General features: G+C 36.6%; 1 protein-coding gene across 50 annotated transcripts in view; it reads left to right on the top strand.

Moving 5' to 3' along the window:
• The window catches only part of CFAP20DC (CFAP20 domain containing), a 282,882-nt gene that overhangs the window by 118,932 nt on the left and 146,035 nt on the right, over positions 1 to 17,915 (top strand). For 25 of the 50 annotated variants that reach the window (XR_014823405.1, XR_014823403.1, XR_014823404.1 and 22 more), the window contains one exon: positions 8,877 to 9,030. Coding sequence is in view for 45 of the 50 variants with exons in the window: in XM_084988731.1 (XP_084844857.1) it covers positions 8,877 to 9,030 (154 nt within the window). In the remaining 5 variants the exon portion in view is untranslated. Of the gene's footprint in view, positions 1 to 8,876; positions 9,034 to 17,915 lie in introns of all 50 variants that reach the window. The other 25 variants (XR_014823402.1, XR_014823401.1, XM_084988730.1 and 22 more) reach the window with 1 other exon arrangement.

The raw sequence follows: 17,915 nt of genomic DNA, 5'->3' as shown, positions 1-17,915 counted from the left end.
CAGTGAAGCCATGTTGCCAAAATGTGACTCAGTCAAAACTAGAAATTAATGCTTTGGGTCATGCTTTCACCCTTTGGCATTTAGTTCCTCCATGTAGAATTCCATGCTGTAAGTAAATAGCATAAACTCTCTTATTAATCCAAGGAACAAACTTAATAGAACTATATTTTTGTCTGTCAAATTGCTATCTTTCTTGTGCATATTCTTACGGACCCACAGTTATGAATATTTTAGATCAAAAGCTCTTCCCCGCTTTACTAGAGTTACATGTAAGAATAAAGTAGCTACAGAGATCAAGAAAAATATCAAAAAAACTTTTAAGAGTGAATGATGTCACTGAGAATAATGAAAATATTTTATAAACATCAACTATAATTCAGATAATCCACTTCTTGATAGTAGAGAGTTCAAACTCTTCTAAAACTCTAGAAAATATATCACAGAATTTATATGAACAATGAGTTTTGTGTAAAGCTTGTGAAAATTATAACTTTATAAATATCAGCCAAACCAAAAAAAAAGAAAAAAAAACTTCTTTTTCCTCTAACCAAGGGAAATTTGTGAAAGTTATTCCCATCTTTTTCAAGAACTTCTCCCATCTGTATTTCTGAGAGATGGATTCACTAAATAACTTATCAGTTCTCACACTCTTATGGGGTTTGTTAAATGGTGATAAAATGGAAGACTGGAATTCCCTGGTGGCACAGAGGGCTAAGGATCTGGCATTGTCAGTGCTGTGGTGTAGGTTTGATCCCTGCCTCAGGTACAGCCAAAAAAAAAAAAAAATGGAAGACTGAAAGTATGTATGTAGGCATGTGGGCATGTGTGTATATGCATGTCACATGTGCCTATCATTATTTGTTGAGTACTAGAGTACTGTCCATGAAGCATGAATCCAGGCAGAAGGAATAAAAGCAGCTTGACTGTGATAGATAAGAAAGTGTGTAAATCACACTTAAAACACAAGCAACAAAATCAAAAGTAAACAAGTGGAACTACATCAAACTAAAAAGCTTCTGCACAGCAAAAGAAACCCATTAACAAAGTGAAAATACAACCTATGAAATGAAAAATACATTTGCAAACTGTCTGATAAATATTTAATAGCAAAAATATATAAAAACTCAAACAACTCAAGAGGAAAAAAACAAATGATCCAATTAAAAAATGGACAAGAGACCTGAATAGACATTTTTTCCAAAGAAGTTATGCAAAAGGGCCGAGAGGTACATAAAAATTACTAAACATCATCAGTAATTAAGGAAATACAAATTAAAACTACAGTTAAGACATCACTGCACACCTATTAGAATGGCTGTCATCAAAAAGACAAGAGATAAATGTGGCACGGATGTGGAGAATAGGAAACCCTTGTGCACTTGTGGTGGGATGGTAAGTCAGTACAGCCACTATGGAAAACAGTATCGAGGGTCCTCAAAACATAAAAAATAGAATTACCAAATGATCTAGCAGTTCTGGCTTCTGAGAATATAGCCAAAGGAAACAGAAACACTAACTGGAAAGATATCTGCACCCTCATATTCACTGCAGCATTATTTACCATAACCAAGACATGGAAACAACCTAAGTGTCCATCTATATAGATGAATGGTGTATATGGGATATTATTCAGCCATAAAAAATGAGAAAATCCTACCATTTGCAACAACATGGATGGACCTCGAAGGCATTATACCAAGTGAAATAAGTCAGATAAATAAGGAGAAATACCATATGATCTCACTTACATGTGAAATCTAATCAAAACAAAGCAAAACAAAAAAACCCACCAAACATAGATAACATTTGTGGAGTTTTCATTCTGGCTCAGCAGTAATAACAAGACCAGTATCCATAAGGATGCGAGTTCGATCCCTGGCCTATTACTCAGTGAGTTAAGGATCCGGCGTTGCCATGAACCGTTGTATAGGTCGCAGACGTGGCTGAGATCCTGCATTGCTATGGCTGTGGCATAGGCCAGCAGCTGTAGCTCTGATTCAACCCCTGACCTAGGAACTTCATATGCCATGAGTGAGGCCCTAAAAAGAAAGAGAGAGAAAGAGAGAGACAAGATTTGTGGTTACTAGAGGTTTTGGGAAGAGTGAGGGGAGCAGGAATCGAAGGAAGGTAATCAAAAGGTACAAACTTCTAGTTATAACAAGTACTAGGGATGGAACATACCACGTGATGACCATAATTAACACCGCTGTATGATCTATAGGAAAGTTAAGAGAGTAAATCCTAAGAGTTCTCATCACAAGGAGTATTTTTTTTTCTTTTCTTATGAAAATTTTCTATAAGATGATTGATGTTAATTAAACCTATGGTAATCATTTCACCGTATGTATAAATCAAACCATCATTCTGTGAACCTTAAACAGTGGTGTCAATTATTTCTCAGTGAAACTGTAGGGGAAAAAATGTAATAGCTAAGAGCCTGGTTTCCTGGACTCGCATTGTCTGAAGGAGGTGGACACCAGTTCACAAGCAGAGCCAATAGAGTCTGATGGAGTTTTCAGGGGCAGCCCTCTGCAGAGTTCATCTGTGGAGGGAATTAAAGGGGCAGGGTCCTAAAAACATCTAGCATGTTCCCAGGCCTCGCTGAACCTAGAAGCCCTTATTAATTGTTCAAAACCAAAGTCAAATGCCACCTCCAAGAATTTCCTAGATATAGGATGACTCAGAATATTTATTTCAAAGAAAATGAAGCAGAAAATTTAAAAAGCAGTTATTAACTTTAGAAGAAGTTGTATAAGGAAAGGAAAGGTAACCATACAGCATCCCTTGACTCAGCTGTGTATGGTAGTTATATAGTCACAATAAGGAAAATATACAATGTAGGTTTTAAGGAAAAGAGAGAAAGAAAGAATAAGAGAACTGTCTAGTAAGGATGAAGTTGGGGAATAAGGTGTGTTAAGTGAGCTAAAAGTCTTATCTAGTCTAATAGGCGGTCAGCAGAAAATGTCTAAAATTGGTGAATCGAGGTATTATTTAAAATAGAGAAGAAACAGTTAAGAATTGACATTAAGTGCAAATCAAAACTACCATGAGATACCACCTCACACCAGTCAGAATGGCCATCATTAATAAATCCACAAATAACAAGTGCTGGAGGGGCTGTGGAGAAAAGGGAACCCTCCTGCACTGTTGGTGGGAATGTAAACTGGTACAGCCACTATGGAGAACAGTTTGGAGATACCTTAGAAATCTATACATAGAACTTCCATATGACCCTGCAATCCCACTCTTGGGCATCTATCCGGACAAAGCTCTACTTAAAAGAGACACATGCACCCGCATGTTCATTGCAGCACTATTCACAATAGCCAGGACATGGAAACAATCCAAATGTCCATCGACAGAGGATTGGATTCGGAAGATGTGGTATATATACACGATGGAATACTACTCAGCCATAAAAAAGGATGACATCATGCCATTTGCAGCAACATGGATGGAACTAGAGAATCTCATCCTGAGTGAAATGAGCCAGAAAGACAAAGACAAATACTATATGACATCACTTATAACTGGAATCTAATATCCAGCACAAATGAACATCTCCTCAGAAAAGAAAATCAATCATGGACTTGGAGAAGAGACTTGTGGTTGCCTGATGGGAGGGGGAGGGAGTGGGAGGGATCGGGAGCTTGGGCTTATCAGTCACAACGTAGAATAGATTTACAAGGAGATCCCGCTGAATAGCATTGAGAACTATGTCTAGATACTCATGTTGCAACAGAAGAAATGGTGGGGGAAAAACTGTAATTGTAATGTATACATGTAAGGATAACCAGACCCCCTTGCTGTACAGTGGGAAAATAAAATTTACTAAAAATAAAAAAAAAAAAAAAAAAAAAAAAAAGAATTGACATTATGATTAGATGAGTGGAAGATGACAAAGGACTTAATTTTGTTTAAAATAGTTGGCACTGTTTGGCTTATATTTGCATATAATACCATGATAAGAAAAAAATTTAAAAAAATTTTAATGGCCACACCTGTGCCATATGGAAGTTGCCAGGCTAGGAACTGGAATTGGAATTGCAGCTGCAGGCCTATGCCACAGCCACAGCAACACCAGATCCAAGCTACATCTTTGACCTACACTGCAGCTTCCAGTAACCTTGAATCCTAACCCACTGAGCAAGGCCAGGGTTTGAACCCACATCCTCACAGGAGACAATGTCAGGTTCTTAACTTGGTGAGCCACAACAGGAATTCCAAATGTTTTTTTAAAAGAAACATTTCCTGAATGTCTTCACCATCCCACCCTGAGACCCCTCTGTATTAACTGTATGTAATAGATGCCACGTGTCTGACTCCCTTCCCAGACCAGAAGGACTGTCTGACTCAATGCTATATTCCGAGAGCCAAGCCCAGTGTCTAACACTTGATGAGTTCCTAGCACCTATGGGGCAGAATGGATGAATGCAGTTACTGATGGGATGAGCCAGCTGAAAAATTGGAATTGGGCATAATGTTAAGTATTTTTAGGAATAGGACCCAAATTTGTAACAATGGTAGTAATGCTAGTATAATAATAATGTTAATAGTTATGGTTGAATAGCTGGAACCCTTAGCACCTCCATTCTCTATAGCCAGCCTGGATTTTACCAAGCCTTGGTGTTTCTCCTTACGACATGTATACTAGATTTGTCCCTTACTTTTCACTTCCTGTGAAAGCCTTCTAAACAGATCCTCCTCATTTTTTGCTTAAATGACTGAGGGAGACTAACTAGTCCTTCTCTGCTTCAGTCTGTCTCTATTCTGCCTTAGTCTTCTTCCCAGTACCCCTGTACCAACCAAGATATTTCTGCATTAGGGTTAGTGCAACCTTTCTAATATTCTACTTTTCTCACATTCTCCTTCAAGAATCATAATGAGACTTGATCCAAGTTTCTTTTCTTTATTTTCTTGCTCCTCCATAACCTGGCTTCACTGCCCTATCCTACATCACTTCCAACACCCCACCCAGAGCTTACCATCCCACTGATCAAGCCAGTCTCATTGTTACCACACAGTCAATCCCACCTCCTACCTTTCGTTATACCAGATTCTTTTCCCCAAAATATCAGAGCATCCCCATCACCTGGGAATATAATGTTACTATTGAGACATCTACAAAAAAAATAATGTTTACATATTTAATCAATAATTTGCTGCATCGCTTCTCGGCCTTTTGGCTAAGATCAAGTGTAATAATTTGCTGCAGTCTCTCTTTGCTACTCCATATTAAAATCAATCATCCTAAACAGAATTTTAAAATAACATGTCCTTTATCAATTAATATAGGTTTCAATTTTGATAGATTAATAAAATAATCCTTATATAAACTGTGCTTCTAAGCAAATAGTGGAAAAGCCTGATAGTTTAATCAAAGCACAATTTTATTTTTTTATTTTTATTTTTTGTATATGCTGATTTTTTTTTCCATTATAGCTGTTTTACAGTGTTCTGTCAATTTTCTCCTGTACAGTATGGTGACGCAGTTACACATACATGCATACATTCGTTTTTCTCACATTATCATGCTCCGTCATAAGTGAGATATAGGTCCCAGTGCTACACAGCAGGATATCGCTGCTTATCCATTCCAAAGGCAATAGTCAGCAACCATTAACCCCAAGCTCCCAATCCATCCCACTCCCTCTCCCTCCCCCTTGGCAACCACAAGTCTATTCTCCACGTCCATGATTTTCTCTTCTGTGGAAAGGGTCCTTTGCGCCATGTATTAGATTCCAGGTATAAGTGATATCATACGGTATCTGTCTTTCTCTTTCTGATTTACTTCACTCAGGATGAGAGTCTTTAGTTCCATCCATGTTGCTGCAAATGGCATTAATTCGTTCTTTTTGATGGCTGAGTGGTATTCCATTGTGTACATGTACCACATCTTCTTAATCCAGTCGTCTGTCGATGGACATTTGGGTTGCTTCCATGTCTTGGCTATTGTGAATAGAGCTGCAATGAACATGTGGGTGCATGTGTCTTTTTCAAGGAAAGTTTTGTCTGGATACATGCCCAAGAGTGGGTTTGCTGGGTCATATGGTAGTTCTATGCATAGTTTTCTAAGGCACCTCCATACTGTTCTCCATAGTGGTTATACCAGCTTACATTCCCACCAATAGTGCTGGAGGGTTCCCTTTTCTCCACAGCCCCTCCAGAGCTTGTTATTTGTGGACTTATTAATGATGGCCATTATGACTGGTATGAGCTGGTATCTCGTGGTAGTTTTGATTTGCATTTCTCTAATAATCAGCGGTGTTGAGCATTTTTTCATGTGCTTGTTGGCCATCTGTATCTCTTCCTTGGAGAAATGTCTATTCAGGTCTTTTGCCCATTTTTCAATTGGGTTGTTGGCTTTTTTGCTCTTGAGTTGTATAAGTTGCTTCTATATTTTAGAGGTTAGTCCCTTGTCAGTTGCATCCTTTGAACTATTTTCTCCCATTCTGTAAGTTGTCTTTTTGTTTTCTTTTTGGTTTCCTTTGCTGTGCCAAAACTTGGCAATTTGATTAGGTCCCATTGGTTTATTTTTACTTTTACTTCTGTTGCTTTGGAAGACTGACCTGAGAAAACATTTATAAGGATGATGTCAGAGAATTTTTTGCCTATATTCTCTTCCAGGAGTTTGATGGTGTCTTGCCTTATATTTAAGTCTTTAAACCATTTTGAGTTTATTTTCGTGCATGGTGTGAGGGTGTGTTCTAGTTTCATTGATTTGCATGCAGCTGTCCAGGTTTCCCAGCAATGCTTACTGAAAAGACATTCTTTTTCCCATTTTATGTTCTTGCCCCCTTTGTCAAAGATTAACTGACCATAGGTGTCTGGGTTTATTTCTGGGTTCTCTATTCTGTTCCATTGGTCTGTCTGTCTGTTTTGGTACCAGTACCACACTGTCTTGATGACTGTGGCTTTGTAAAGTTGCCTGAAGTCTGGGAGAGTTGTGCCTCCTACTTGGTTTTTGTTTCTCAGGATTGCTTTGGCAATTCTGGGTCTTTTGTGGTTCCATATAAATTGTCGGATAGTTCTGTGAAAAATGTAGAATGGGTAATTTGCTAGGGATTGCATTGAATCTGTAGGTTGCTTTGGGTAGTATGGCCATTTTTACAATATGAATTTTTGCAACCCAGGAGCATTGAATATCTTTCCATTTCTTTACATCTTCTTTAATTTCTTTGATTAAAGTTTTATAGTTCTCCACATATAAGTCTTTTACTTCCTTGGTCAGGTGTATTCCCAGGCATTTGATTTTTTGTGGTACAATTTTAAAGGTATTGTATTTTTATATTCATTTAGTAATATTTCATTGTTAGTATACAGAAATGTGACTGATTTCTGAATGTTAATCTTATATCCTGCTACTTCGCTGAATTTGTTGATCAGTTCAGGTAGTTTTTGAGTTGAATCCTTAGGGTTTTCTATAAATAGTATCATGTCATCTGCATACTGCGACAGTTTTACCTCTTCTCTTCTAATTTGGATGCCTTTTATTTCTTTTGTTTGTCTGATTGCTAGTGGCTAGGACTTCCAATCCTATGTTGAATAACAGTGGTGAGAGTGGGCATCCCTGTCTTGTTCCAAATTTTAGCAGGAAGAGTTTCAGCTTTTCTCCGTTGAGAATTATATTTGCTGTGGGTTTGTCATAAATGGCTTTTATTATGTTAAGGCATGTTCCCTCTAAACCCACTTTGGTAAGAGTTTTGATCATGAAGGGATGTTAGACTTTGTCAAATGCTTTTTCTGCATCTGTTGAGGTGATCATATGGTTTTTGACTTTTGTTAATGTGGTTTATGATGTTGATTTATTTGCATATGTTGAACCATTCTTGTGAACCTGGGATGAATCCCTCCTAGTTATGGTGTATGATTTTTTTTATATATTGTTGGATTTGGTTGGCTAAAATTTTGCTGAGAATTTTTGCATCTATATTCATCAAAGATATTGGCTTTATAATTTTCTTTTTTGGTGGTTATCTTTTCTGGTTTTGAAATGAGGGTGATGGTAGCATCATAGAAGGTTTTTGGGAGTGTTCCTTCTTCAACCTTTTGAAAAAGTTTAAGGAGGATGAGTGGGTGTAAGTTCCTCTTTGTATGTTTGGTAGAATTTGCCTGCAAAGCACAGACAATTTTAAATACTGCTTTTGTAATTTCAAAAATTTCTTTTCTGCTTTTGTCCTGCAGTCTTCAATATGTCTTAATTTTTTACTAAATGATTATTTTCTCCTTTTCTTTAACTCAGTCAGACTATTTAGATAATTCATTTTATGAAGTATTAAGGGGTCTAATTGTCTAATGGGCAGAAATTAGTCCCTGCAAGGGTACTTTAAAAACTGGCAAATACCAGCCATAATTACAAATTCTATATAAGAATCTGTTTCTGTACAGTGGGTTAATTGGTTGTAAGTAGACAGCACAGCCACAATTTAGACCCAGCTTCTAATTTCAGTTTCATCCATGCTTTTTTTAAACAAATATAAGTGGCTAATTGTGATTAAATTAGTCCTCTTGAAGAAACAATTGGCTACTTATCCCTGATTTTCAAGATTTAAGTGGTCTAATGCACCTGCAATTAGCTTCCCTCTACCATACTGCCTACAGATCTAGAGTTATTTCCCTGTGTTGTCAAAGCCTTATCTCGTGATGGCAACTCTGTAGCTACAAGACCAATGTATAGTTTAGATTATGATTATTCCTTTAGATGAATCAAAATGTAAACAAATTGAAGCCAAAACAGATAGAAGAAAGGGGAAATTGGTTTGAGGCTGGTTACTCCAAATGATTGCTCAACTCTCTGGACTTTCTATATATGGATGGCTCATTCATTTATGTAATTATAAAAAGTACTTACTCCTCTTTTCCTTTTTTTATTTTAGTGGTGCAATCTATGCATTGACTTGGTGGCATTTACCAGTGAAATATTCAAAGGAGCAGTTTTCCAGTCACTGGATGGAATTATTGTCTCAGCCACCTGTAAGCTACGGAAGATCTTTACTTTAAAATCCAAGCCTCAAGACACTACTGATAAAGGTGGTATGTTCAACCTACTATCAAAATTTTTAAATTCTCCAATTTTTTAAAAATTTAAACATGACTTTGAGTAGTAATAGTACGTAGTAAGGTTTTTTTATTTATCTTTAATTTTAGATTGAGCGCTTAACATGAGATCTATCTTTACAAATTTTAAGGCATATAATATGTTTTTGTTGACTGTAGGTACAGTGTTGTACAGCAGCTCTCTAGAGCTAATTGATTTTGACTGAAATTATATAAACACATTAATTTTCTAATGATCATGTTAAAATGGAAAGATAGTTGAATTATTCCTTGTATTATTCCTAGTGAGACTGGAAATATATACATTAATTATTCATTAAATAATTAATAAATATACTCTGCAGGAAGCATCCATCTAGAATTCATAAGGCAGCAAAAATTCTGCTGCTAAGATAGTCTTAACTGAAAGTGTTGAGAGAATACTGATGCTTCTTTTTGATTTTCATCTGGGATTATTTTTAACAAAATCAATTCTTCTAGAAGCCCAGGCAACAAGGCTCCATCTAGATGGCAAAGGTGATTTCTTAAAAGTTTGTAGGTAGACTTTAGATTTGTGCTCCATCTGGATGAGTGTCTAAAAAATCCTTCTGTGGTTCATTCTGTGGAACAAGACACTATGCCTATAAATTTAATTTGATAATAAAACATAGCAGTGCATTTACAGCTCCCCAAAGAGATCACAACCCAGGAAGTACAGCCATTCATCTTATCTACCACTTAAAGGCTGTACAAAAAAGTGAAAGATTTCATTAAAAAAATAGCACCCAGCTAATAAGAATCCTCAAAATGTGTAGAAATATAGGTGAATTCTACTCAGATCATAAGAAGTAAATCATAACCAATTAAAAATTTTTAATAAATGTAAAGAAAAAAGTAAATCATAAGCTGGCAGGTTAAATAAATGTTTTTATCTCTAATTATTCCTTAAGCCCCAGCAAAATTATGACATAGGAATGAAAATGGTATAAACCCTCCAGGGTGAGGAGAAAACAATAGATAAAAAGATGTTCATAAATTTTGTAAGATTTAGGAGTGACAGCTGACTTAGAAGATCAGAGAAGGCTGAAACCTTTGGGTTTACAGAGAGGTTTGCCAGTAAGATTAATAACATAGGACCCCAGAGGTATAAGGAATTGGCTTCCCCAGGAGAGGGTCAGTGGAATGTCATAGGAAGAGCCTGAACTCATCTCCTCTTAAAGACACAACAAATCTACAGCTGCATATGGATTAATTCCCTCAGAAAGGGACCTGAAAACTGGGTTAATAGAGCCTCCACAACAAAGGACTTAAGGACAGCACAAAGACAGGTAGAAGAGGCAGTGATAAAGTCTCCTCAAAGGAAAAAAAAAAAAAAAAAAAAACCACACCTGAGCCACAGCAGTCCAAAATGGGAGAGATTTCAAAGGAATGAATCTTTTCCCTGAGGATTAGGATATTTTAGCTCCACATCAGATACCCCAACCCCTAAATCCTGCATCAGAGAGATGAGCTTTGAAAACCAGTGAAAGATATGTCCAGGAAAACTATAGAACTTCAGGGATTAGAAATCCACTCTTAAAGGACTTGCATGCAGAACCACCAGACCCAAAAAGCAGTTGGCCAACTGGACACAAACTGCAGTTGAAAAGCACATGAATCATAGGTAAAAGAGTCCCACTTATTAATCTTCATGTATCTGCTGGAGAGGCAGGAGCCAGTTGGACCCTCTCTGGGGGCTGAAACACTAGTAGTAGACATTTTTCCAATCTCTGCCTACCTTGTAACATCAATGCTGGCAGGTGCCATTTTGGAATTCTCCCTCTAACTTATTATGCCAGTGGACCTACCTGCTTGGAGCCCCACCTTTAGGCCTGTGCTTTGGCAGGGCACTGCAGCTAGTCTGAGGACCATTCCCACCCACCAGTGTACCATAGCAATAGCCACGGCCCCACCAAAACTAGAAGGTACACACAGTCCACATAGGGGGCAACCCTTGAATACCTGACTCTGTGGGCCAAGCAGATTGTGTTTCTCAGTCATAGGATGTTATATATAAGGGCACTCCTTCATGACTGGGAGAGATAGATGATTTACCTGATACATAGAAACAGAGAATTAAGCATAATAAGGAAACAGAGGAATATGTTCCAACTGAAGTAATAAGACAAACTCTCCACCAAAGAAATAAATGAAGTGGAGATTTGCAGTCTACCTGAAAAAAGAGTTCAAAGTGAGGGTCATAACGTTGTTCATCAAACTTGGAAGAAGAATGAATGAATACAGCGAGAAATTCAACAAAGAGATAGAAAATATAAGAAAGTACCAACCAAAGAGAAGTAATAACTGAACTGAAAAATAAACTAGAGAGGTTCAACAGCAGACTGGATGAGGTACAGAATGAATCAGTGAGCTTAAAACAAAGCAGTGAAAATCACTCAGACCAGCAAAATGAGAAAAGAATTTTTAAAAGTGAAGATATTTTAAGGGACCTTTGAAACAACAACGAGTGAAATAACATTCACATTGTAGGGGTCCTAAAAGAAGAGAGACAAAAGGGCCCATAAAATTGTTTGAAGAAGTAGCAGCTGAAAACTTCCCTAATATGGAGAAAGAAATAGGCATCCAGGTCCAGGAGGCATAGAGAGTTCCAAATTAGATGAATCCAAAAAGACCCATACCAAGACGCATTATAATTAAAATGATAAAAGTTAAGAATAAAGAGTTAACTCTAAAAGCAGAAAAACAACTTATTACATACAAAGAAGACCCCACAAGACTGTTAATCAGATTTTTCAGCAGAAACTTTACTGGCCGGAAGAGAGTGGCTTGACATATTCAAAGTGCTAAAAGGGAAAAGCATCCAACCAAGGATTCTTTACTTAACAAGATTATTCAGAATTGAAGGAGAGATCAAGAATTTCTCAGCTACACAAAAGTTAAAGGAGTTCAACAACACTAAACCAACCCTAAAGAAATATTAATAGGACTTCTTTAAGCTGAAAAGAAATAGCACTAATTAATAAGAAAACATATGAGAGTAAAAATCTCAATAGAAAGTGTACAAGAGTGAAAAATCTCAATAATAAAGGTAGTGGATCAATCACTTACAAAGCAGGCATGAAGGTTAAGAAAACAAAAGTAGTAAAATTAACTAAAATTATGATTAAGGGAAGCATAAAAAAAAGATGTAAAAAGTGTTAACAAAAGTACAAAACATGGAGAAGGTGGAATGCGATAAAGATAAAGCTGTGGAATGTGTTCAGAATTAAGTTGCTCCCAACTTAAAACAGGCTACTATTAACATAGGATGCTGTATGTGAACCCCATGGGAACCACAAGCACACACAGACTTTATAGCAAATACACAAAGGCAAATGATAGATGAATCTAAACATAACACTAAAGGAACAATTAAAACACAAAGGAAGAGGGAACGAAAAGAAAAATAGAGAGCTATGAAAAGAGCCATTTGACAAAATTCTAAATTTATTTATGATAAAAACTCTCAACAAAGTGGGTATAAGGGAACATCCTAAGTGTCTATTGATGGATGAATAAAGATGATGTGGCGTATAAACACGGTGGAATTCTACTCAACCATAGAAAAGAATAAAAGCCTGCCACTTGCAATAATTGGATGAACCTTGATGGTACTATGCTAAATGAAATGTCAGATGGAGAAAGAAAAATACTGTGTGATTTCACTCACATGTAGAATCTAAAAAAACAAAACGTACTGTTTTGTTGACTGTAGCTTTGTAGTCTAGTATGAAGTCAGGGAGCCTGATTCCTCCAGCTCCTTTTTTCTTTCTCAGGATTGCTTTGGCTATTCAGGGATTAGAAATCCTGATTAGTCAGGATTAGAAGATTAGTCAGGATTAGAAGACCCTGATTAGTCAGGGTCTTCTGTGTTTCCACACAAATTTGAAATTTTTTTAGTCTAGTTCTATGAAAAACACCATTGGTTATTTGGTAGGGATTGCATTGAATCTGTACATTGCCTTGGGTAATATACTCATTTTGACAATATTGATTCTTCCAATCCAAGAAAATGGTGTATCTTTACATCTGTTTGTGTCATCTTCGATTTCTTTCAACAGTGTCTTATAGTTTCCAGAGTACATGTCTTTTGCCTTCTTAGGTAGATTTATAGTTAGGCATTTTATTCTTTTGGTTGCAATGGTAAATGTGATTGTTTCCTTAATTTCTCTTTCTGATCTTTCATTCTTAGTGTATAGAAATGCATGATATTTCTGTGTATTAATTTTGTATCCTACAACTTTACTGAATTCATTGATGAGTTTTCTGGTAGCATCTTTAGGATTTTCTATGTATAGTATTATGGCATCCACAAAAACAAAAATAAATCAGTGGAAAGGATAGAAATTCCATAAGTAAATGTACACAACTATGGTAAACTAATCTATGACAAAAGAGGCAAGTATATACAGTGGGCAAAAGACAGTCTCTTCAGTAAGTGATGCTGGGAAAACTGGACAACTACATGTAAAAGAATGAGTTGAAACACTCTCTAATACCATACACAAAAATAAACTCAAGATGGATTAAAGACCTAAATATAAGACCAAATACTATAAACCTCTTAAAAGAAAACATAAGCAGAACACTCTCTAACATTAACTGCAGCAATGTCTTTTCAGATCCGCTTTCTGGAGTAATGAAAATAAAAACAAAAATAAATAAATGGGACCTAATTAAACTTAAAATCTTTTGCACAGCAAAGGAAACCATAAACAAAACAAAATGACAACCACAGAATAGGAGAAAATATTTGCAAATGAAGCAAATGACAAGGGATTAATCTTCAAAATATACAAACAAGTCATACAGCTCAATTTCAAATTAACAACCAACCCAATCAAAAAAACGGCAGAAAGTCTAAATAGTCCTTTCTCCAAAGAAGACATACAGATGGCCAAAAACCACATGAAAAGATGCTCAATATCACTAATTATTATATAAAAGAAAATCAAAACAATGGTGAGATACCACTTTACACCAGTCACAATGGCCATCATCAAAAAATCTATAAACAATAAATGCCAGAGAGGGCGTGGATAAAAGGAAACCCTCTTATACTGTTGGTGGGAATGTACATTGATACAACCACTATGGAAAATAGTATGGAAGTGTCTCAAAGAACTAAAAATAGAACTACTGATTGATCTAGCAATTCCACTCTTGGGCATCTATCTCAAGAAACCAGTAATTCAAAAAGATACATTCACCCCAGAGTTCAATACAACATTATTTACAACAGCCAAGACATGGAAGCATCCTAAATGCCCATCAACAGAGGAGTGGATAAAGAAGATATGGTGTATACACACACACACACACACACAATATAATACTACTCAGCCATTAAAACAAATGAAATAATGCCATTTGTAACAACATGGATGGACCTAGAGATTATCATACTAGGTGAAGTTAGTCAGACAGTGAAAGACAAACATCGTATGAAATCACTTATATGTTTAATCTTAAAAAAAGGATACAAATAATCTTATTTGCAGAATGGCAACAGACTCACAGGCTTTGAAAACAATCTATGGCTACCAAAGGGGACAGACTGGGTGAAGGAGGGACTAGGAGTTTGGGACTGGCGTATGCACACTCTGGTATATGAAATGATTTGTCCAATGGGAACCTGCTGTATAGCACAGGGAACTCTATCCAATATTCTATGATAATCTATATGGGAAAAGAATGTATATGCATGTGTAACTGAATCACTTTTTTCTACAGCAGAAGTTATCTGGACATTGTAAATCAACTATTCTTCAATAAAGCTTTAAAAATGATAAAACAACAACAACATAGAATTACCATGTGACCTAGCAATCCACTCCTAGGTATACACCTAAAACAATAGAAAATAGGTGTTTATACAAAAGCTTATACACAGAAGTTCACAGCAACACTATGCACAATAGCCAAAAGATAACAACTGAAATGATGAAAAATGGATGAATGAATGGTTCAACAGAATGTGTTATAGCCATACAATGGCATATTAGTCAGCCATCAAAATGAATGAAGTACTTATCCATGCTACAATATGAATAAACTTTAAAAACAACATTCTGGAGTTCCCATCGTGGCGCAGTGGTTAACGAATCCGACTAGGAACCATGAGGTTGTGGGTTCGATCCCTGGCCTTGCTCAGTGGGTTGAGGATCCGGTGCTGCCGTGAGCTGTGGTGTAGTTTGGAGACGCGGCTCGGATCCCGCGTTGCTGTGGCTCTGGTGTAGGCCGGTGGCTACAGCTCCGATTGGACCCCTAGCCTGGGAACCTCCATATGCCGTGGGAGTGGCCCTAGAAAAAGCAAAAAGACAAAAAAAATAAATAAAACAACATTCTTGGTAAAAGAAGCCAGTCTCAGAAGACCATATATTATATGATTTCATTTCTCTGAAACGTCCAGAAAAGGCAGATCTGTAGAAGCAGAAAAGCAATTAGTTCCTCGAACTGGGGAGATGGAGGAATAGTGAGCTGATAGCTAGGGGGAACAAGATTTCTCTTTTTGGTAATGAAAATGTTCTAGAAGTGAATGGTTTCATTTATCTAGGAATATATTAAAAAACTGTTAAAAGCTATTAAACTATTAAAAACTTTAGGTGGGTGAATTATATGCTCTGTGAATTGTATCTCAGTAAAGCTCTTTTAAAAATTAATAGCATTTTTAAAAAGGGGGTAAGTCAAAAAAAAACTGAAAAGAGGATGGAAATGTTAGAAGTTAGTCCAAGGGGTTCACCATCAGAGTAATAGGATTCCAAGATGAGAGTTTAAGAGAAAATAGGCCAAAATACAAGATATCCCAAAACTGAAGGCCAGATATTTTCAATTGACATAACTCATCCCCCAAAAAATGTTGGAGTAGTACTATTTGAATCTTTGAACAATATACATATATTTAATTTTATGAGTAATTTTTAAGTTAATGGATGATCTCTAAAAATTTCCAAGAACAAGCATTGGCATAATTTATGTTTTCAGAAGGCCTTAAAAGATGCCTTATGAATGTGGCATCATATCACCTGAAATGTTTTGGACAGACTTGGGAAAGTATGCTGTGGTTCAGGTTACTATGGAGTATAACAAGAATTCATTCTGAAGATGACTAGATAAAAGATAACAAAGGAACTATGGGGCAAATTGAGTGTCCCTAGCCAAGGAGGTTGGCCGCAGAAGTGATAATGGTGATAATGATGATGATGAGAGATACAGTGGTTTAAGCACTTTAAATGTACAAATTTGGTTTAATGTTCATAACAACACTAAAAGATGGATCGTACTATTATTCCAATTTTAAAGATTGGGAAACTGGACAAAGAGAAGTCAGACATTATGTGCCCAATTAACACAAATACTTAGTAGATGCAGGATTTAAATCATATCAGTAGGACTCTAGAGTTTCTACTTTTAATGACTATAGTGTACTGCCTCTCATGGGAGGATAGGGAAGAGGTAAAATTTAAAAAGAAAAGACACAAGAGATGTCATGTAATAAGAATTGAAGGATTTGATAGTGTCTTGTCTTATATTTAAGTCTTTAAGCCATTTTGAGTTTATTTTTGTGCATGGTGTGAGGGTGTGTTCTAGTTTCATTGATTTGCATGCAGCTGTCCAGTTTTCATAGCAATACGTCCTGAAAAGATTGTCTTTTCCCCATTTTATGTTCTTGCCCCCTTTGTCAAAGATTAACTGACCATAGGTGTCTGGGTTTATTTCTGGGTTCTCTATTCTGTTCCATTGGTCTGTCTGTCTGTTTTGGTACCAGTACCACACTGTCTTGATGACTGTGGCTTTGTAAAGTTGCCTGAAGTCTGGGAGAGTTGTGCCTCCTACTTGGTTTTTGTTTCTCAGGATTGCTTTGGCAATTCTGGGTCTTTTGTGGTTCCATATAAATTTTTGGATTGTTTGTTCCAGTTCTGTGAAAAATGTAGAATGGGTAATTTGCTAGGGATTGCATTGAATCTGTAGGTTGCTTTGGGTAGTATGGCCATTTTTACAATATGAATTTTTCCAACCCAGGAGCATGGAATATCTTTCCCTTTCTTTGCATCTTCTTTAATTTCCTTGATTAATGTTTTATAGTTATCAGCATATAAGTCTTTAACCTCCTTGATCAGGTGTATTCCCAGGTGTTTGATTTTTGGGGGGTGCAATTTTAAAAGGTACTGTTTTTTTGGATTCCTTTAGTAATATTTCAATGTTAGTATACAGAAACGTGACGGATTTCTGAATGTTAATCTCTCTCTCTCTCTCTCTTTTTTTTTTTTTTTTTTTTTTTTTTTTTTGTCTTTTGTCTTTTGTCTTTATAGGGCCGCATCTGCGGCATATGGAGGTTCCCAAGCTAGGGGTCTAATTGGAGCTGTTGCTGCCAGCCTATGCCAGATCCAAGCCATATCTGCAACCTACACCACAGCTCACAGCTATGCCATATCCTTAACCCACTGAGTGAGGCCAGGGATTGAACCCGCAACCTCATGGTTCCTAGTCAGATTCATTTCTGCTGCACCATGACTGGAACTCCTGAATTTTAATCTTATATCCTGCTACTTTGCTGAATTTGTTGATCAGTTCAGGTATTTTTTGGGTTGAGTCCTTAGGGTTTTCTGTATATAGTATCACGTCATCTGCATACAGTGACCATTTTACCTCTTCTTTTCCAATTTGGATACCATTAATTTCTTCTGTTTGTCTGATTGCTGTGGCTAGGACTTTCATTACTATGTTGAATAAAAATGGTGAGAGTTCCAGATTTTAGTGGAAAGGCTTTCAGCCTTTCCCCATTGAGTATTGTATTTGTTGTGGGTTTGTCATAAATGGCTTTTATTATGTTAAGGTAT

The sequence above is a fragment of the Sus scrofa genome, chromosome 13, assembly GCF_054392235.1.
Source record: "Sus scrofa isolate SSC_HxYL_T2T_F1_AM1 chromosome 13, Sscrofa_HxYL_maternal_Yorkshire_Landrace_v2.0, whole genome shotgun sequence".
Classification (NCBI taxonomy): domain Eukaryota; kingdom Metazoa; phylum Chordata; class Mammalia; order Artiodactyla; family Suidae; genus Sus; species Sus scrofa.
The sequence above is the reverse complement of the archived record's forward strand: the minus strand, read 5'-3'. Positions and strand labels throughout refer to the sequence as shown.